The sequence below is a fragment of the Oryzias latipes genome, chromosome 6, assembly GCF_002234675.1.
Source record: "Oryzias latipes chromosome 6, ASM223467v1".
Classification (NCBI taxonomy): Eukaryota; Metazoa; Chordata; class Actinopteri; order Beloniformes; family Adrianichthyidae; genus Oryzias; species Oryzias latipes.
The window spans coordinates 6591063-6613722 of NC_019864.2; the positions used below are offsets into that span (position 1 = coordinate 6591063).

The window sequence follows — 22660 nt, forward strand, 5'->3', positions numbered from 1 at the left end:
CTACAGTCCGAGCTTTTACTCAGCGAACTGCTCAATCATCTCGGCCTTTACCGGACCACCATGACGGCGCTCCGTGTGCTCCTTGGAAGAGGGACCGGCAGCCGCTGAACGCGCACAGGTTGGTGGCTTAACTTCCGGAGGTTTAGCCGTCAAGTTAACCGCCGCCGACTCGTTAGCTGCTAATAAGCTAACGGATTGAAATGTAACCGCGATGTGGGCGCCTCCTTGACCTGGAACCATTGGTGTCCGCATGCAGCTCTGACTAAAAACTCTGGAATCAAATATATCCGGTGTTTTTGGTGGGGGTCTGTGGCATTTTCGTAGTTAACCGTTCAGAGCTAACGGAGACCTTCGATCGGGTTTATGGAATGTGTTAGCTCGGTTATCTGTCCTCCCCCGGTTACTATTAGTTTTCACTCGGAGAAGCCGAAGCGAGAAACAAACAAACAAAAAAAGATGAAGCGGAAGCGCCCGGTGAACTGTTTCCGTTAGAGGCCTGTGCGACCTCGGTCTGGAGTATATGCTTAGCCGAACCGCGGCGCTCGTGTGCGGAATGGATCGACCGAAGCTGCCGTAAACACGAGCAGACTGACGGACACTCACGCTCTGGGGATCGGCAGGTTACAGTTGCTGGTCGGATTGCCTTGTCGGAGGTTTTTGACCCCCAACAAATGTCATGACGTCCATCAGGAGTCTTTCAGCTGCCTGGAGAGGGCATTGTCTCACTGCTGTGCTGTTTGTGTGCAGAGGAAGGTGAAGTATATCGAGAAGATGAACTCGAATAACAGCAGCATTACCTCAGAAGAAAATGACTCATAAAGCAGTAGTTAACAGTAGTCCAAAGAAACAGTAGACCAAAGAAAAATTCACCTGAACCTAGATATAGGTCCTTACAAAATCTTCTTTTTGGAGCTTTTAAGTGTATTATTGATTGATTTCATTTATTGATTTATTTCAAAGCATTGATTTGATTTGATTTATTGATTATAATTAGGGCAGCACGATATGAGGAAAACTTGCGATATTAGTGATCAATATTGCGATGACGATATAACTTGCGATAAATGAACAAATAGCAAAAACAACAAAAACATTACCATTTTACTGCTAATGTTTAAGTTAAATAAGAGTCAAAGTACCTTATATTATTCTCCAAATGACCCTCGCGATGACGATAAATTTGCGATTAATTGTGCAGGCCTAATTATAATGTTTATTCCTCTCAAAGAAAAACCATAAAGTAGTCCGCCCTCCAGGTCAACACTATTGACAGTAAATGAGAACTGCACGAAACAATCCTTCTCCTCCCTCACATTCCAAACAGGAAGTACCCAAAAAGCTGAAGGCCTTCTAACATGCTCATTCCTGATTGGAGAGAGTGGTTGCCATTGAACAGTTGGACGAACCAATCACGGCTTACCGATGACGCCTGGTTCCAACATGGTGGCGACTAAATTTACTTCATTTGGTTACAACCGGAAGCAAGGCATTTTCTATGGCGGTGTTTTTCAACCTTCTTTGAGCCACAGCACACTTTAACTTTGTCAGAAAATCCCGCAGCACACCAGCATCCAAAAAAAAAGGAGAAACTCATAGTCTGTATTGATCTACAGCCCCTCTGCAATCTCACATGCATTTTTGTGATAATTGTGGCAGAAAAAGCTGGAAGTTGCAGCTGTTTTTTTCTAAAAGATGTAATAAAAGTTAAGTTAGAAGGTTTAAAAACTGTTTGTGTGTTCGTTGTGGTTTCAAGACGTTAAGAGGAGAGGCTCATTGTGCGCTGAGACGCTGTCACTTTAACCAAATGCATCATGGGAGATGTAGTGCAAACAGCCGCTGAACGCAAACAGATTCGCGTCTCTGAGCTTCATTGTTTTGTTCACTTGTTCCATGGTCCGATACCGGATTCTGTGGAAAGCTACACCACTAAAGACGAGCTTTAGCTGGTATTTTTGTTGGAACTGAGAGACTTTATGAGCAGAATCGGAACAAGGAAGTGAAGACTTTAACCACTTCTGATTGGTCAGACTGATGACGTGTGATTAAGCCTCCAAGAATGATTGGTGGAGAAAGGGGCGGGACTTTTCAGAAAACAGAGCTGAAGCTGAGCTTCCCACGGCACACCTGACCATCTCCCATGGCACACTGGTTGAAAAACACTGATCTATGGGTTAGGGTTAGGTATTATACAGTCAGTGGCTAACACACGAACACTTTCTCCGTGGAGCTGGTGGGGATCGGCAAAAACTCTTTCCTTTATATGCTCAATATGCACAGCCATTTTTGGAAACATTTGGATTTTGTTTGTTTTCATGGGCGAAACACCACACGCTGCTGATGCTGACTCTAGGATGACATCATGAAATGGGCGGCACCCACAAGGAGAGATAGGCGGAGCTTCAGAGATCGAGTCATTTTGCTTCCGGGTTGGAAAATATGGAAGCATTTGTGTCTCATAATTCAAAATAAGTCATTACCAGAAATGCTTTTTAATTCTCACAATGAAGCTGCGTTTGTTGTCGTAAAACTTAAATTAAAAATCAATCATCCAAAATGCCTTTTCATTTTCTCCTTCAACACCGCTCTTTCTGTGACATAATTAACGCGATAATGCAAAGAGAGGATTGCCTTTTTCGTTTTCACATCCACCCGCAAAAACTGTCGCATAAATCATTTCCAGTCAGCATTTCCAGGGGGAGGCGGGGCGATGTCTTCTTCTTCTTCTGTCACTACCGCACGTGTTGGCTGCTGGAAAAAGAGGGACAAAGCAAGAGTAGAAGAATGTGGACCAAGAGATTGTCAAAAGCTGGCAAATTTAGCATGGTGACATCTGTGCTAGAGCTGTTGAGGGAGGCTGCAGCTATCCTTCAACAACAGGAGACAATCTTCTAAATGTGCTTTTATTATTGCTATGATTATTATTAAGGGCCTGTCTGCTCATAGTTTTTTTTAATCCGTGTAGCCAGTGCTTTATTCTTGGCTGAACGGACCCGGAAGATGGGTTAGGATGAGGCCAATACATGCTAACAACATTTAGATTGGATGTAGTTGTAAAGTCCGTCGGGGCAATGCCGCAATGTGCATCTTGGATGTAAATATGTGGGAATAAGAACTCAGAATAATAAATTCAAATTCAACTTTATTTATATAGCAGGGGTTGACATAGCCCAGAAATTTGCACTGGCCCACAGGGCCAGTAGTTTTTGAAACTTACTGGCCCTGCCTGAAAGTTACTGGCCCGACACCGCGCATAGCGGGACCCGCCGCTCCGCAGGTGCTTGCAACTTTAGGGGGGTCTGTGGGCATGCCCCCCCGGAAACTTTTAATATGGTGCAATTTGGTGCATTCTGGTGACACTTATTTATACACTTTTCAATGACTAAAAATAGAGCATATCAAACTTAAATCTGCTCTAGTCTGTTTCAGATGTTTTGAAGAGAGCACTGCAGTGTAGTAGGTAACACTAGTTCAGAAGTTTTCATGCTGCTTCTAACGGCAAATATCGCAATAAATCATAAACCTTAAATGTGTTAAAACAATCTAATGGCAGCTTGAACCATTTAACGAATCAAATAAATCCCTTAATGCATTTGACCAATCGGATGGACGCCTTCACATTGTTGACCAATCAGATGGAGCCATGTTATGTTAGATGTTTGTAACCTATGTCAACGTGGCTCATTTGGAGTATAATTTTTAAACTGGGAATGGTTATTTGGTTATTTTGCTGTTTGTTTATATACCGCAAATTATATCGTTATCGCAATTTTAATCTCTGATATCGCATATCGCGAGTTTTCCTCATATTGTGCAGGTCTAACTGAGATCATTCAGCTAACTAGAAATACTTACTGCTTACAGTGTTGTAAAGAAAAACTAAATTAAGTAGTTTAACATTCTACTGCATTTGAGTCTGAGATTCAGGTATTTGGAGTTGCCTTTGATTCTTTGACATTCAGCTTAAAGCTTAGTGGATACAGTTTCATCTTCAATGCATTCATTAAATATCTTGCTGTCCATACTACTAATTATACCCATTACTCCATCTAACATATTCCTATCTATTCCTGCCATGTCTTCCACATCTCTGACATGCTTCAGTCTCTCTTCAGTGACGGTGTCGGATTTATAATCAAATGTAATAATAACCCACTGGCTTGTGCCTTCGTTGTTGCTGTTTAACATTGTTTTGTATTGAATTGTTACATTCAATAAAGTTTGAAAAAAAAGTAGTGAGCGCGTGCCGCGTGGTGCTCGGCAGTGAAAGCCGCGCGCGCGCAGGCGGGAGAGAAGGAGAAGTGATCAAAGGTTTCCCATAGAAACCCTTGAAGTCTGAACACAGGACTAGCAGAAAAACTAAATTATGAAGACGAGGTAAATCTACGCGTTTTCGCAAAATTTACTTTATTGAAAAAGGTGAAGAATATATAAACCGTTAAATATTTTAGTGGCCCGAGCGGACAAGTGAAAAGTAAAGTCTTGTGGTCCGCACTGCTCGAAAAACAGGACCGGGCCAGCGGACAAATGGCTATGTCGAGCCCTGTATAGTGCTTTTCATGCTTCATAGCATCTCAAAGTGCTTACCAAAGGAAAAAAAAATAAAAATAAAACAAATAAGATAAAAATATATATATATTAGTTAAAATAATAAACAAAGTAAAAAGAATGTAATAATAATAAGAAAAATAAATAAAGAAAAATAAATGCAAATAATAATAAAATAAATGAATTAATAAAAACACACAAAAACCCAACACATACACATCCCTCCTTTAAAATAAAAACAAATAAAATTAGCTGTTAAAATTTTATAAAATCAAATAAAAACATGTGGACAAGTAAAAACTATGTAAAAGCTTTACTAAAAAGATGTGTCTTAAGTTTTTTCTTAAAAACCTCCACAGTGGCTGAAGCCCTCACGTCCTCAGGCAGGCTGTTCCACAGGCGAGGTCCACAGTGTTGAAAAGAGGCCTCGCCGTGGGTTTTAGTTCTGACCTTTGGGACCACTAGCAGACCTGCACCTGTGGACCTGAGGGCTCTGGGAGGGTCATAGACTAAAAGTAAATCTGATAAAAATGAGGGTCCAGTTCCATGTAAACTTTTATAAACTAATAAAAGAACCTTAAAATCGATCCTAAAGCTGACAGGGAGCCAGTGCAAAGACTTCAAAATTGGAGTAATGTGCTCCTTCTTTCTGGTCCTGGTTAAAAGGCGTGCAGCTGAGTTTTGAACAAGCTGCAGCCGGTTTACAGTATTTCTCTCAGCACCAGAAAGAAGAGCATTACAATAGTCTATCCTAGATGTTATAAAAGCATGGATTAATATTTCAGCACTGGCTTGTGAGAGAAAGGGTGTCACTCGGGCAATATTTCTAAGATGATAAAATGCAGTCTTTGTAACTTGGTTTGCGTGTGCTTCAAAGTTAAGATCTGCATCTAAAATCACACCGAGGTTTTTTACTTTATTGCACACATTCAGATTAAAAGTTGATAAATAGGATTGGACCCTTTCTCTCTCAGCTTCAGGACCAACAATTAAAATGTCAGTTTTGTCTTGATTGAGCTTTAAGAAGTTCTCTCCCATCCATGTTTCAATATCTAAAACATAACTTAAAAGGTCATCAATGGGTCCCATGTCATCAGGAGACACAGCCACATATAACTGGGTGTCATCAGCATAACTATGAAAGTTTATGCCATGTCTCCTGATGACATCACCTAGCGGTAGCATGTAGAGGTTAAAAAGTGTGGGGCCAAGGACCGAACCTTGTGGCACACCACATGTCAGTCCGTGCCTCCCAGATGATGCATCATTTACACTGACAATAAAATCTCTTCCTGTGAGGTAGGACTCAAACCAGCTGTACACAGTTCCAGTGATCCCAACCATGTCATGCAGTCTGTTTAGAAGAATGGAGTGGTCAACTGTGTCGAAGGCTGCACTCAGGTCCAGCAATACTAAAACAGATGTTTTCTTTTCATCAAAATTGGACCTGAGATCATTTATAACCTTGACCAGCGCCGTCTCTGTGGAGTGATGTGATCTAAAACCAGACTGAAATTTTTCTAAAATATTATTTTTATTAATAAAATCATTTAGTTGGATAAAAACTAGTTTTTCTAAAATCTTACTTAAAAATGGCAGGTTTGACACTGGCCGGTAATTATCTAGATCTGAAACATCTAAACCGCTCTTCTTCAGAGTGGGTCTCACTATAGCAGTCTTTAAGGATGTGGGAAAGATCCCAGTCTAAAGAGAGCGATTGACGATGTTCAGGAGTTCCTCCTCACAGGATAAAGACACAGACTTAAAAAGAGAGGTGGGGATGGGATCCAGAGAACAGGTTTTACTCTTAAGTTGGGAAATCACTTTACGAAGCTTTGCAGCATCAATCAAGACAAAACTCTCTAGTGTGTTCTTAAAAGGCAAACAAAATGCATCAGACTGAACTGTTAGTGGTCGTTGGGTGATATTAAATCTAATGTTATTTATCTTATCAGTGAAGTGGACTGCAAACTCCTCACATTTTAAACTGCTAAGAGTAGAATATGGGCTGGAAGAGATCGGATTGATTAGTCTGTCAATGGTGGAAAAAAGAATCTTTGGATTAGAAATATTGTCAGCTATTAATTTTGAATAGTATTCCTGCTTTGCATGTTTAATAAATTTGTTGTATTGGGTTAGTTTTTCCTTAAAGATTTGGTAATGAATTGTTAGTTTTGTTTTGCGCCAATTTCGTTCAGCAACCCTACAGATTTTCTTAAGTCTCTTGGTTTCCTCTGTTCTCCAAGGAGGGGGTGCTTTGGCTTTGACCGTTTTTATTTTTAAGGGAGCGACTTTGTCCATTATTGATATGAGCTTGTTGTTGAAGTTTTGGACAGATATATCAACAGACAAACTTAGTGTGTTTGGTTGGCTGTGTTCCAGATGTGAGGTGAAATTTGCAGCCACTTCAGGGTGTAGACAACGCGTTCTAACAGTTCTCTTTGGAAGTCTTTGGGTGACAGAGCCTTTGATAGTAAAAAACACACACGAGTGGTCTGAAATACCAACATCCACAACAGAGGTCACATTGGCCATCAGGCCATGAGTGATTAAAAGATCCAGTGTGTGACCCCTGTTGTGGGTGGGAACACTGACATGCTGAGTAAAATCCATTGTTGCTAAAGTGTTTAAAAACTCTTGGACATATGGGTCCGATGGGTTGTCCACATGCAGGTTAAAATCACCCAAAATAATTATTCTACTAAAATCTAAGTGTATAATTGAAAGCAGCTCTGCAAAGTCAGAATTAAAAGATGAGTTACACTTTGGGGGTCTATACACTATCAAAAACAACACAGTGGGATTATTAAAAACAATGGCCTGGTATTCAAAAGATGTATATTCATGAAACAATTTGTCTGTAAAACTGATAAAAGCAGACAGGATAGCAGCAGTTCCCCCACCCCTACCCTGTTTTCTGTCTTTGCTTGTGAAGTAAAAAAGGGGTGGAGTCGCTTCAGACAGTGAACCAGTAGAACCACAATTCCAAGTCTCTGTTAAAAACAGGCCATTTAGGTTATGATCTAAAATTAAGTTGTGGATAAGAAATGATTTGTTTGATAGTGAGCGTACATTTAAAAGTGCCAGATTCAATTGAAGCATATTATTGTTTTCAGGTTCATGAAGGGTATTCAAATTTTGGATATGGATTGCTTTTAGGTTTTTATAATTCCTGTTAGAAGTTTTTAATTGAGTTGTAGATCGGTTTGTTATTATAGTTTGTATGGGAAGCGTGGCAGGTGTTATTGGGGGTTTGGATAATAACCCATGAAGGGGGCCTAGGGGAAGAACAGAGATTTGGTGTGACCCGGGTTCAGGTTCTGGAGAAGTTAAGGAAGCTGGCAGTCAATCCTCTTTAAAACAATGAACAGTATGTGTGCTACCAAGTAGACTAGGGTGAAGTCCATCTGGTCTGTAAAAAGAGGGGCGATTCCAGAAAAGGTTAAAATTGTCAATAAAACCAAACCTGTGCGTATGGGAGGTGGACAGCAGCCAGGAGTGGAGGGAGAGGATCCTGCTAAAACGTGTAGATCCTCTAGTAAGTGTGGGAATAGGTCCGGAAATAAAAACATATTTCCCAGTATTGGATAAAAGAGTAAAAAGTTCCCTAAATTCCCTTTTTGTGATTTCGGATTGTTGAAGTGTTGTCTCATTGGTTCCAATGTGAACTATAATCCGAATGACACTGGTTGGGAGGGAAAGCAGAACCTCAGGAAGCTCTTGAAGAAGATCCTTCACCTTGGCCCCAGGGAAGCATCTGGTAATGGCATTGATGTACCTTATATTCCTGATTATAGAGTCACCAACAATTAGGGTGGTTGGGGGGAATAGTGGTTGGGGCTGAGAGGAACAAGCCTCAGCCGGAGCAGTCACTCCCTCCTGGTCCTTTGCTTTTGCTCCTGGGGCTGGGGGCACAGTTCCGGGTTGGACCAATGGTGGCTGGTCCCGGAGGCCAACAGACCGCCTGGCCACCGCATCCTGAAGGAGCTTGATCCTCCGGTGGGCAGGGGCAGTGTCACCACTTGATGTCTGGGATGTTTTTGTGGATTGTTCCCTCATCCTGGCACTGTAAGAGGTGGATGGAGCAGCTATCTTTGCCCCCCCATTATCATTGCTCCCTGCACCATTAGGGGGGGCCGACGTCAGTACCAACGTAGTGGGAGATGGATCATGTTGCACACCAGGCCCCCCAGGAGTATAGATGGCCGCCTCGTCTTCCGCCAGCACATCAAACTGGTTGGACAGTGCAAGATGGGGAGGCGATGTCTGCCTTATCTGGGCTCTCCTTGTGCCTCTGACAACCACTTCAGTCCAGGATGGATGATTCCTTGGTGTGGAGCAGGAAAAAGGCCGAGCACATTCTGTAGAGTCCATAGGAAGAGTGTCCTGGGCAGCCGACAGTTCAAGGATCACTCTCGACTGTTTGGAAGCTACTCCAAAAGCGCTTTCAAGGAGTGTTTCCTTTACTTTTAGCTCTGCTGTTAGTTTATGTATTTGTTCCTTTAGCTTTGCAATAGTTTGGTTTGTTTGGTCACAGATGCAATTTAAGCTAGCCATCTCACCATTCACAGAAAGCTTTTCCAGCATGGTTGCTCCGCTGTGTTAAGGAAGCCCCGCCGGGCTTCAGTCAACGTCGCGTAAGCCTCTGGTGAACGCCGCTCCGGCCTCTGGTAAACACCACGTCGGCCTCTGGTTAACGCCGCGCCGGGCTCCGGCGAACGCCGCGCCGGGCTCCAGTGAACGCCACGCCGGGTTTCAGTCAACGCCGTGCCGGCCTTTGGTTAACGCCGCGCCGGGCTAATGGGACCTTCCAGCCGTTGTCTCTGCCGTCGTGCCCCTGCCGGCTTGAATAAACTCCAGCAGCTTCTGTGTAGCAGGGGGTATAGCAGGGGTCGTTTCCCAGGGGCTGATGCATCAGTATGGAGCAGAGCAGGAAGCAGATTGGTTATTATTTAATTTAAAAATTGTTCTTTAGTGTGTCAAAGGTGATATGTTATCATTTACATGGATATAGTTCAGTCTGAAAGGCTTTGGAAAAGCGGGACATAGGCCCTTTAAAGCATCCACTTCTTCACATGCTGTCTTAAAATTTTAAATATTGCTGGAAGAACGTTGTATAATTTCTGCGGGTTGAACAGTCGACGCTGAGCTTTGTTACAGAACGATAATGATAATTACTTTTCATGCAAATCATCCTGCATCTGTAGATTCAATGGTGCAAAAGTTATTAGATATGATTTTTAGCAGAGTAAAAGTTTTTAAAGCTAAGTAAGTTACCTGTAAAATGATGGTGCAGTGAAATGAATCTACCCTTTTGTTAAAGGGTGTACTGTAAAAATGTAGTCCCATTCTTATCCCGTTTTCACATGGAGTTGCCTTCACTGCTCTCCTGGTTTGGCTGTGGGGATCCGAGTTTCACGGGCGTGTCTGACGGCTTTCTCCTCCGCTTCCAGAGAGCAGATGGAGGCCATGGAGGTGGACTCTGCTGTGGATGTGCTAGCTGAAGGGCTGGAAATTGCTCCCCCGCCTGAAGAGTTCATTGAATCTCGCAGCATCTCAGACTCTGGTAGCAGCACAGAAGTGGACGAAGATGACGAAGAAGAGCAAAGAGCAGCTCAAACGCCTGTGAGGCTACCTTCCACCTGGGCGTTCAGCCAGAGGGCCGTGGGTGGAGCGGCTGTCGCACCTCCAGCCAGTCAGGGGGCGCCGATTCAGAGGAGGCTAAGGTACTCGCAGCTTCACAGATGAGGGTTTGGGGGCAAATCAAAGAGAGGTAAACGGATCAAATCTGTCCTACCTCCTTTTTTGCATTTTAGTAATCCAACTTTATTTTATTTATATAAACTTTATTGAGCATAAACACATTTACAGAACATGTATAAAGTGCCCTTAGGTAATAAATTAAAGGTAATAAATTAATAGTATTTTTGTGTATTTAATATCAAAGCTGAGATATGTAATTTTATGTTCAAAGTTTATGTTCAATAAATTCCAGTGGGTTCCAGGGCTAAGAAGAAATACAGAATGAGAGAAAAGGTGGAGTATAGATTCAAGGGAGTTTTTGCAAAAACTCCAGTTATTATCAAAATCAGGTAAAGTGGCAATGCACATATTTGTTGGATAAATATTATTTAAGTTATATTTTATTATTAACGCAGAACCTTTAAGGTAATTACCACGCTTCATTCCAATAATATCGGTTAAGATATTATTCCAGTAAATGACACCTTTAAGCATGGTGTTTTTTCCACACATAGTGTTACGTATGTGTTTAGTTTGCATTTTTTATTTAAGATATCAATGCCAATAATTGCCTTGGGAGGCTGTATTTTATTTGTAACTTGATACGTCATATAGGAGGCCATTAGGTGAAGTAGACCTGATGGGAAGGCTTTCATAACACTACACTACTCATTTTTTAATTAAAAAGGTTATGTTTTGGTCTTGAAGGTAGTCCTTTGGTTATGGTAATACCTAAATATGTAACTACATCTTTCAAGACTCGACTCAATTCACAGCTTCATGATCAACATAAGTGACGTGTGTAGCTGGACTACAAACGCTCATGGATGAGCTACAGAACACGCATACAGCCGCAGCACCTGCAGCTTCAGAGTCGCATGTGGCTCTTTTAGCCCTCCATTTTGGTTCTTGGTTAAAGACAATAAATGTCTTTTATTTAATTATTCAGAAATGTGAATTATTTTTATCATGGCGGCCGATGCAATAGCATAACTACGTGTCAGTGTCTAATTTTTCTAAAGGGTGAAGTGAGACTTTGGGCTCCTCCTGTGGTCTGTGAGACATCAGCCCGCATGGCTCTTTAGGTGTTGAAGGTTGCAGATCCTGGCCTAAGCTAAACAGATTATCCTGGAAACTGAACTTTTAGCCGATTTCACTCAGAAAGATCGTCCAGTGTGAATTTTAGGAAAGAGTTGTAGGGCTGAGCTGGATCAAGAGAAGGTGGTGCTCAACTCAAAGCAGCAGTCCTTTACATTGAATTAAAAGGAAACAGTAGTCTTCCAAAGAGCAAATGACTCGTTTGTGAGCTGGAACATGAGTAAAATTGAATTTAAATGGATGAAATCAGACACAAAAAGTAGCGATTGATTTGGGAATTCTTTTTTCCTCAAAATATCCAAAGAAATGAGTTGAACACTTGGCTTTTTTCCCCTCTTGGTCTACATAGAGGTGCAGATGAAGTGTAACTGGTTGAATGTGTCACCACCCGCCTCTGGGATAGACAGCGTTGTGGCGTCTGTGCTGCAGGCAGGGCCTCCGCGTGCATTATCCCAGCCAGACTGCAGGCCCCTCCAGGGGCTTCCCAGACTTCCATCTGCGAGCGCCAGCGGCCAGCATGGCGGAGCCGGAGTCCGGCAGCACCACCGAGGTCAGCGAGTCTGAGGAGGACGAGGAAAGGCGAGGAGAGGAGTCGACATCCAATGCTGCTCAGGATGTGGAACCTGGTGGTTCTGCTTCTACCCCTCAGCAGGCAGAGCCACAGGAGGCCAGTGCGTCCAGTGAGTGGCATCAAAACTGAAGCTGGGATCTTCCCCTCCTGTTGTCAGAAGCATGCTAATGCTGTGAAATACCCTCTCTGTCTCTTTGCACAGTCTCTGCCACAGTCGTTGACAGTGAAAGAACCGAGGGGACCGTTCAGGACTGCCGGGTAATCCTATTCTTGCATGTCTGCCTCACTGTTGCCTTCATGGCAGTGATCTCCATTTTTATTTTTAAAGTCAGAAGCATTAACACACAGTTCATGCAGGCCTCAGAGTTCGTCGTGTGTGTGTCAGATTAAAATTGCTGAAAAACACAGCAGTGGATCATATTCCCCCCCGAACTGTCATTGTGTCTTCTTCTAGACGTCCCAGGTCCAGTCATCCAGTCCTGAGGAGAATGAAGGCGACACGTGCACCATTTGCTTCGAGTCCTGGACGACGGCGGGCGAGCACAGACTGTCTGCTCTGCGCTGCGGACATCTCTTTGGCTACACCTGCATCCACCGCTGGCTGAAAGCTCAGGGATCTGCTGCCAAATGCCCACAGGTCAGAAACCCCGCAGAAACCCAGAGTGTCGTGGAAAGATTGAACCTGTTTCTATGGTAAACATGTGTTCCCTGTGTGATTTCAGTGCAACAAGAAGGCAAAGCGGTCAGACATTGTGCTGCTGTACGCACCAAAACTGAGAGCCCTGGATAACTCGGAGCAGGAGAGCCTAAAAAAGTTAGCTGTCTACATTTTTTTATTCCCAAACACAGTAGGCCTGCTGCTCTGGCATGAAGCAAAGCTGCATCTAAAGAACTGATCTGAAGGAGGAGTTCACAATCAGACCGTCTTTCAAAGCAAAAGGATTTTCTCTAAGAGCCAGAATTTAAACTGGACTCTGAAATGCAAATGGATTAGATCAACCAAAAGCAGTTGGATTTTCAGTTTTCTGTCAACAGAGGTGAAGCAGAAAACTGCCAGAAACTGTAATAGATGAGAAACTCATGATTGCTAAGCTTCTACAAGAACGCATGGCCTGATTATAAAGTAGAGTCTACTGAAGTGACTGAAAGCATAACATCCATCAGAGCTGTATCTGAGACTTGGCTCATGTTGTGTGTTTGTGTCTGTGCAGGTCTCTGGAGCAGGAACAGTCTCTGAGGAGGAAGGCAGAGCTGGAGTCTGCTCAGTACAAGCTCAAGCTGCAGGTGGTCACCACCAAGTATGGCCATGCACAGCAGGAGCTGCAGGTATCAGTCTGCTGCTCTCACCAGCAAGTTTCCTCTGACGTCCTCTTCCATGGTTGTGCTGAAGAGCCGCTTAAGTCAATGTAGAAACGAGCGCAGACACAGTCAGTCATTGCTGCTGCTGTTTGTTTCAAAGTGACCCCCGGGGGTGTATAAATCCCACGCCCCTTAATGAGGCGAAATGCTGCGGTGCAGCAAAGGGGGGTTGCTTGTTGTCAGAACCGGAGGCAGAAGAACGCTGGGGGCTGACGTCGCTGACATAGTGCTGTTGCATTGGCCGCTGGGTGAAAGCTGGATGCTTTTAAACCTCCACGTTTTTCAAGGAGAAGGTCAGGACAAAGCTGCAGGGACCTGATGGTCAGGACGAAAGAAAACCTGGAACCTCTGGATCAGAACAAGTCTGTTTGTGTGAGACACGGGGGGAAAACTGATGCTTAGAGACGGACATGTAGGCTGCCCAGAAGGAGACAGATTTTATTATTCTTGATCTTTTCCTTTCTTCTTAAATGGCTAAACTGCCACAGTTTTCTGATGTTGTAAACGTTCCAGAAGAAGCGTTACAGCAGAACACAAAAGGTGGGCTGAAAGAGGGAGTGTGTTGGTTCTGTTCCCCCGCCTTCCTCGGACTCTTCAGAGCAGGGCTGCTCATCCCTGGTCCTGGAGATCTACCCCCCTGCCTGTTTTCCAGCTCTCCCTGCACTGCTTGCTGCTGATTACCTGGACCAGGTGTGTTCAGTCAATCAGAATGAGGAGACGTCTGATTGAGCTCATCAGCAGCTAGTAGGACTTGGAGACTGGAAAACAGTCAGGGGGGTAGATCTCCAGGACCAGGAATGAGCGGCCCTGCTATAGAGTCATCCGTCTTTAGAGATCTGATGCTAGCGCCTATGGTCCGTCGGCTGCAGACGGAACCTGAAGAACATGGTTTTGTAACCTCCTGCAGTATTTGTTGTGAAGAACAAGGGCCGTGCTCCTCCTCAGTGGGGATGAAGGCTCTTTTCAGCTCATCAGACAGAAAACTTTGAGTGATTTTAGAGCCTGGATTTTTCATTTCTCTGTGGATTTAAGAAACAGAGTTTTTAAGGTTCCTTCTCTTTTGTGTAGGAGTTGAGAGCCTTGATAGCCCAGACTGGCAGGAGCTCTGCTCCCTCCTCGACCTCCTCTTCTTCATCAGCCTCCCTCCCCTTCAGTCTGTCCCAGAGGGTGGATGGTTCCAGGGCAGCTCAGTATAGCTTCTCCAAGGCGGTGCTGGTGTCTCAGGCGGGTGGCTGCAGGGTTCTGGCCTACTGTGACCCGCTGAGCTGCCTGCTGGCCTCACAGCCCTCCCCCCACTCCACTCTGGTGCCTGGTGAGATTGCCCCCTTGTTCCTGAAAACCCCCAGATGTTGCTAAGTCTGTCCCACAGGCAGAAGTTTTGTGTTTGTTTGTATGGAACTTGTTCAGAGGATCCAGACTAAGCGGTGACCGTGTGTGCAGGCTGTGGGGTGAAGAAGCTGAGTGTGGTGAACATGAAGACCAGCCAGTACGTTCCCATCCACAGCAAGCAGATCCGGGGTCTGTCCTTCAACACGCGCAACGACAGCCTGCTGCTGTCGGCGGCGCTGGACAACACCATCAAACTGACCAGGTACCACAATCACCCGTTTGTGTTGGACTTACTGTACGACCACCGTCGTCTGATGCCGTGTTTTTCAACCAGTGTGCCGCAGCACACTAGTGTGCCGTGGGAAATGTTAGCTTTACTGGTTTAACATCAAATGTTGGCATTTCAGCACATGGAAAAGCAACTTTCCATCTGTCTAATTGGAGATTATACCATAGATCAGAGGACGCCGACCTGGGGCACACGTGCGCAGCACGGGGAGGGAAAGACGTGGCACGCGGGGCGTGGCAACAAAATGCACTTGATCTGTTTTTATCTTTCAGATTTGAAGCAGAAAAATCAGGTTTGGGGTTTGAGTGATGGTCTTTTCTCACAATGATCTTTTTGTCCCCTCTATGGCGTCACAAGGACACGGTCCAACCATGCAGTGCTGTCACTGTGACCCCGCCCACCTAGAGCTACAAATACTGCCTTCATGAACAGACCATATAAATGGATGCGCTTCATAGGAACTAAAATGAAATGAAGACGTATTAATGATTCTGTATTTTTGAAACCGCTGCCAGTAAAATAAGTGGGAGCGTAAAACAAGCGTCTGTGGATGGAACATGAACGCATGCGTGAGTGTGAAAGTGGAGCCACCAGCTGTTTATGACCGCACAGCTGGTTTATGGCGTCACAGCGGCTGATAGCTTTGAAGTTATAAGTTCAGTTTATTGAATAATAACCAAGCATGGTCAGATCAAAGTCAGACTTCCTGTCTGTTCTGCCAAATGTCAACATGAAATGTGGAGACGTTTTCAAATGAAAACTACAGCTGATCTCCTCCATTTACTGAGGGGGGGGGGGGGGGGGGGACACTGTCCAATTGTGAAAATTGTATGTCATAATAACCATCAAACTAACCAAAACGTAAAAACATTTCATTTTACTTACAATAAAGGCCCCATCACAAAATGAGCTCGCATGAAGTTACTTAGCTTTAGTCTCATAACGGAACAAAAGATGAATAAACCAAATTATGCCTATTTTGTTCATGTTCATGGTGGTAAAGTTCTTGGAAATATTGATGGTATTTTGTTCTAAAGAACCCAGTCCTGTTCCTTAAGTTCTGACATAACACAAATGCAGTACTTTTGGTTTCAAACATAGTTGTAATACTATTTCAACTTTGACCTATTTTCCTTGTGCAACATTGAAAGCACTTTTGGAGTTGATGCCAAAATGTGGTTATAAAAGCATTTTGACCTGCTGTTTGTGAATTCAACAGCATTTCACATCTATTGGAAACATGTCTTTGTATGGGAGTTCACATTGTAGTTGGTGATGTTGTTCTAAACGCTGCTGACCTCTGCTCCAGATGAACTCTCCACCATGCAGTCACACGCACACTCAGTAGTTTGTTCCACGTCACATTTATGGCCTTCATAGGGAGAAGAGCCAAAGCTGGAGTCTGAAGTCTGCTTCCAGTTCATACATGACAAAGTACAGTGCAGGGGAGGAGCACAGAGCAGTGTCAGCGCCGACGGGCTAACCTGCACTTGTTGCAGGTTGCTGCACCAAGGTCTTCATCAGATGAAGCACTGGTGATGCAAATGCAGGTCCAGCTGCTCCATTCAGTTTTCAGACTCTCAGACTCCTCCTAATGCATAAACATGCTTAAGAGTAGTTCTAATACTGCCTGTAAATGGGTTTTAGGGGTCTGTTTGTGACATTCTTAACAGGAAAAGCAGTGGTTGACCTGGACTCATTCTTATTGAAACATTCCTTTGACAACAGAGTAGAGACGATGGTTAAAGTTGGCGCAGGTCTGCTGCCGTTTGAGCTGCGACATGTGCGACAGTACGCGTTTGAACCCAGCAGCTGGGAAGAACAGACGTGCAGACTGTTTTCCTCACAAGTTGGCGTGTTCTGCAGTTTGCTGACCAACACGGTGGTTCAGACCTACAACGCGGGGAAGCCTGTGTGGAGCTGCTGCTGGTGTTTGGACAACAGTAACTACATTTACGCTGGCCTGAGCAACGGCTCTGTGCTCCTTTATGACACCAGGGACACCAGCACCCACGTCCAGGAGCTGCTGCCGGCGTGCTCGAGGTACCGTCGCTCTCCTCGCCCGTTTGCATTCAGGGGGCTGGCCGTTTCCAGGTACCGCCTGACCTTTGCACTCTGACATTTCCAGGTGTCCCGTGGCTTCTCTGTGCTATGTCCCAAGAGCGGCATCCACCTCGTTCCCCTGTGGCGGGCTGATCGCTGGTTCTTTGGAGGGCGGGTGTTTCTGGGAGCAGGTGAATGAGGCCACCTACAGGCCACATGTTCTCCCGCTGGAAAACGCCGGCTGCATCGACATCCAAGTGGAAGCTGAGAGCAGACACTGTCTCGTCACATACAGGCCAGGTGAGACCCCACACTGTCATATGCTGTGGGACCCCCCCCAGTGGCAGAAGCTCAACAGAGAAGCTGTGAAACACAAGTCACGAGTGTCTGACAGCAAGTGCTCTGACTAGTAAAGCCCCACCCACAGCCATGTTAGACCTTCCATAGCTGATACTGGCATTTTGACTTTGCTCATCAGAATGACTGAAAAGTTTACCTCAAACATTGAAAGTTTCAGAGGCAGAGCAATAAGCAGACAGCTCTGTCTGTGCTGCTCTAAGGAACTCAACCACCAAGCGGTCGGTATAGAACCAAACAGGCCTTAACCTCATTAACAGAAGCCAAAACAATTTTTCCCACACACAGATTTTCTTTGGATTTTTTTGTGATACATTCCTTTAGCTCCCTTTTCAATACACATTAACAAATCTTTGTTAATGTACACAAATTCAATGCTGGCACTCATTTTGTGTAACTTCTTACCGTTTTCCTAAAACATAATGCAGATTAGAGGCTGTGTTCCTCAGCTTTATGCTGATATGTTTACACACAATTTTTGTACGCACTTTTCATAAATTCTTTATTACAGTTTATATTTGTAGACTTGTAAATGTAAGGCTTAATGGCCGGCGAAGTGTGCATTATCACTTTTTAACGCACTTCGTGGAAGCTTGAGGATGGTTGCTTCTGCGAAGTGCGTTAAAAAGTGATAAGGCATATTTCAAAGGCCATCAACCCGCTTATACCATGGTCACTTACGAAAGAAATAAATAGTAACCAGTTTTTAGTACTTCATTCTTGAAGCCGGCGCAGTGATACAAAACATTTAAGCTAGGTGACCGGAACTTCTTTTTTCACCGTGTGGTTATCCTGTGGTATATCACTTTTTAACGAACACCCAGCAGCAAATCTATCGATCGATCTATGTATTTTCTCGACAGATCAGCACCAAATTTTAAGCGATACTTCCTGAAAAAGTGATGAACGGGATCAGCAGGTTTCCTCTTTGACTCATTTCTCTCCAAAAAAACTTCCCAAATACATTTAATCGTTTGGGTTTTGTTTAGCTTTTAAGCTGCTAGCTTAGCGGTTCGAGCAGCTGCTTAAAGTCAGGACAGACGGGTAGTTTTTCAAAATAAAACTACCTTCAGTACCAGAAAATTAAAAAAATGTAAATAATCACAGTGTATGGCCGGTACTAAGGGAGGCCCGGGGATTTGGGATCCCTGATCTAACGCAACAAATTCAAATTAATAGATTAGTCATCCACCCCTAATTTGGGGTAAACAGCAGCTTCTACTGTGAAAATCCCTGACGTCTCCTCTCATGAGGTTCCTGATGACTCTGGGGGGTCTGTGCAGCAGAGAACTGTTTTACCTGACCGTGCTCTTTGCTGCAGGACGCTCCAACCCTTTTCTGCGCTGTGTGCTGATGTCTCTGACGCGAAGCCCTCAGCAGGACAGCAGCCAGCTGCCCAGCTGCTCCTGCTCCCCAGTGCAGACGTTCAGCGGGGGCTCATCCTGCAAGCTGCTCACCAAAAACGCTGTCTTCAAGAGTCCAGCTGGAAGCGGGACGCTGGTCTGTGCTGGAGACGAGGCCTCCAACTCCACCATGGTACGTCCCGTCTGTGGCCTCGTGACCTGCAGTGTGAAGTTCAGGTTCCTGAACGGGACGAGTCTGTGATTCCCCACACAGAGGGGGTCATTTGTTCGGGACGTTTTTACGCTCTTCAGTGAAAGCTCTGCTTCTTTCTGTCAGCAATGTTAGCATCTTTAACACTTCAGATCATCGTTCACACAGTGGAATCTCAAAAAGTTGGACTCTCAGGACAAATCCAAATTCCTACCCTACGGCTTCTCCCTACCCGCTACATGTAGCCCTCCAAACGGAGAGTTTTAGAAAGAACTCAGACGTCCCTCCCACTCGATGACGTCATCAATAATCGCCGCTCAGTGGCGTTAGCGCGGAGCTGCGGGCGCTCAGAAAAGACGTAACACAATCAGTTTATATCTTTGAAAAATCATGCAAAAACAAAAAGTCAGGACTTATATTTGCCTCTCTTCACACCCCCATGAAGAAATGCATTTCTACAGCGCGACACGCAACAGCCATTCAAAAAATGCCCCTGCAACTGGAGGGAGGGGGAGAAGCCGGGGGGGGGGGGGGGGGGGGGGGGTAAGAGAACAAATCAGATTGGGCCTTAGTCTGAATTACAAAACACAGCGAAGTAACTGTGATTTATTTGTTAATTTAAGAAAATCATTCATTTGGATTTCTTATTACTATTATTAATCCTCTTCTGGTTAGTCATACTTCTGCATGTTTGATCAGCTTCAGCTGCCATCATTTATTCGTTTCTATTTTCTTCTGACTGCAGTGCTGTCTTCAAACGTTAAACTAATAATTAAAATCTAACTTCTATCGGCCCAAAATGAGACTGTAGAACAGAAAAGAAATGTGATTCAAAAACTACAAGGAACACGAAGTGACTGAAATGTTCGTATGTAATACAGCTTTTTCAAAAGGTTTTCTGCCAACTGTCAGCCTGCTCTTTGACATTCCTGTCCTGCTGCACTGTACGCTGAAAACATGTTAGACTTTTTGAAAAAGCTGCAAAGGTGACGTCTGCTTTTAAAGAGTCATCCCTGTGCAGGCAGAGGGGGCACAGAGGTGGTCTGCAGAGTCCTGACACCAAGCTTTTGTTGCTGTTGTCATTCTCAGATCTGGGATGCCGGCTCTGGCTCTTTGCTTCAGAAACTTCCAGCCGACCTGCCGGTGCTTGACATAAACCCCTTCTATGTCAACGGAGAGCATTTTCTGGCCACTCTTACAGAAAAGATGCTCAAACTGTACAAGTGGGAGTGAAGAGAGGCTGAGGAGGAGGCAAAGTGTGCTACAGAGCATCACTTTGGTCTCCGTCTGCTTCAGTTTCCCTCCAGAGGCTCATAAGTGGCCTAAAATCTGAAGATTAAACAGTCACGACTCTCGCAGCACTTCAGAGTCGTACTTCATGAAGGTCATCGATCGTTGCCTCTGTGATTCTTGTCCTAACCAGCTGGTTAGTTGGTTCTGGGGAGAATTCTGCTGATCTCAGCTGTTTGGCTCGTTTGTTGGTAAAAAGCCTCAAGTATTTGTTGCAGTCAAGTTTGAGAATCATCAATACTTTCCTCACCAAAGTTCATTTCCAAACACTGTCTGGGTCCACCGCTCTGCCTCAATCCAACAAGCATTTCATAGTGAGGATGCTCCGCCTTTGACCTTTCGGAGCACCTGAGAGGCTCCGCCCGCTGGTGTGGCTGTTCCTGACACGGTGGGTTCAGCCGCAGACGTGCGCTCACCCGTGAACCCTCATCATGCTTTTGCTAAAGACTGTCTTTTTAAAGAAGTGAACTAGAAGGAAATAATCCGTATAATGCTTCAGTCTTCATTTTAAACAGTCTGGCATTGAACCAACCGGATGTTCAAATGTTCTTCATCATCTTCATTTCTTTCCTCCTCACTTACTCCAGCTGGACCTTCAAGTGCCAAAGCAGTAAATGTCTCTGGTTATTTTTAATAAAGTTGTATATATGTATATTTCTTACCTAAAGTTTGTGTACAACTTCAAATTTAATAAAAACTGATTTTTTTTTAACTTTCTTTTTGTTTAAAAAGTGAGGCGTGACTCGTTGCTTCCTCTTCAGTTGTTGGTTTGACCTAAAGGTGCTTCTTTCAGTTTCTGCTTTCATTTTAAGACGTGTTTGTTTTACGCTTTCAATGATTTTGTAGGGTTCAGAGGACGGCTGCTCTCCCTGATGCTCGGTTGATGAAGATCAGCGACTTTACTGAACGCTGCTTTTGTGAATGTCACGTTTAAGTCAAACAGCAGGTGCTGGCGGGTTTCTGGAGACCTGCCTGCAGTAAACTGAAACTTTTAAAGTAATTCTGGTACATTAAAGACAGACCTGTGGATGCTGGTCATCGGCTATAACCCAACCAAAGAATAAAACCCCAACAAGCAGGACATTTAAAACGGCTACAGAATAGTATAATGATGCATAGTTCCATGGACAGACAGCTATGTTCATTATGTAGGGGTTTTATGAACAACCTCTGCTCTCTGAACCGATGCACGATTCACTATGAAAGCTGAGTGATTCACAAGTTGGTGTCTACAAAACCCAATTTACAGCTCAATTCCAATCCCTTTTTTTTCACCTTTTTGGGTATATTTTGAAAAAGTGTCTATATGCTTTTATTATATTTTGGCGTTTAATCTGTTTTTTTAATGACGTGACCCTAAAATGACTTACTGATATTAGATAAGTCAGCAGATGATGGATGTGAGCAGCTGAAGGGCTCGGTTGGCCGCGTGTGGGAACGGTCCATGGGGAACCAGGGTTCAATTCCAGGGGGCGCCATGAGCTTCATCCAGTGGACACTACTGCCTAACTATGAAGCCACATGGAGACTCAAGTCTTGGTCCCCCTGTGCCGGTCCCCATTCCAGATCAAATATAAGGTTCATCCAGCATAAGAACATGACGGCGATAATCGGCTGAACGGTTCCACCATGGCCCAAATCAACCCAACAGGTTAGTCTTTTTCAACCACTGCCTGAGGTCCATAGTCACATCACCACAGGCATGGCTCAGGCTGAGAAGGCTTGCTCTAGTGTCTACAAAGGTAAACGATGTTTGAAGGAATCTTCTCAATGATCAACTGTATGGAGTGACCTTCTCCATTATCGCTACAGAACAAAACTCTAGACCGTCACTTTTCACATACATCACCTTTTGTCTAAGCCAGGTGGAGGCTCAGTGAGCTGCGTGTAGGACTGGTGCAAGGGCAAACCATGGTTAGTTTCTCAAGGGGCATGATGAGCTTCATCTTGGGCAAGACCCTTCACGCTACTGCCTCACCATGCAGGCAAAGGGGGACCGCGGCAGAAAACAGATTTGTTTTGTTGTGGTTTGGTAGGGACCTGCTTTACCCACAGGGATCCAGCTGGGAGTTGGAGAAAAATGAAAGGAGGGGAATTCAGAAATCTCCTCTTTTAAGGCTAAGGTATTTGTTTGTACTTGCATTATGGTATTATCAGAGATGACACTTCATAGGACTACAACCCTTTTTTTTCTTAGACTGAAAGGATTCAATCTCTGCATTGAAAGACTTTTGTCTTGTTAATGAACAATGTGTCTCTAACTCTAACCAACCCACTGCAGACAAACTTCTACTGAGTTTTCTTTGGTTTCAGAGGAAGAAGAAGATGCAAAAACCAATCTGTTAAAATATGCTAACGCTAAACTCTTCTCAGGCAGTCGAGCAGGCCGGCCAATAATTGAAGGGTTAGTGGTTCGAGACACGAGTGGGCAAGACACTTCAACCTACCTGCCTCCAGTGTGTCTCCACTGGTGCGTGAATGTC

General features: G+C 44.4%; 1 protein-coding gene across 1 annotated transcript; it reads left to right on the plus strand.

Moving 5' to 3' along the window:
• Positions 1 to 216: 216 nt before the first annotated feature.
• On the plus strand, positions 217 to 20894 carry rfwd3 (ring finger and WD repeat domain 3). Its single transcript, XM_020703768.2, has 13 exons — positions 217 to 753; positions 9999 to 10271; positions 11815 to 12065; positions 12159 to 12214; positions 12411 to 12593; positions 12679 to 12770; positions 13168 to 13282; positions 14384 to 14627; positions 14756 to 14906; positions 16800 to 16976; positions 17062 to 17276; positions 18655 to 18869; positions 19977 to 20894. Exons 1-13 carry the CDS (start codon positions 677 to 679, stop codon positions 20118 to 20120), a joined length of 2193 nt encoding a protein of 730 aa, XP_020559427.1. The 5' UTR covers positions 217 to 676; the 3' UTR covers positions 20121 to 20894.
• Positions 20895 to 22660: the final 1766 nt, after the last annotated feature.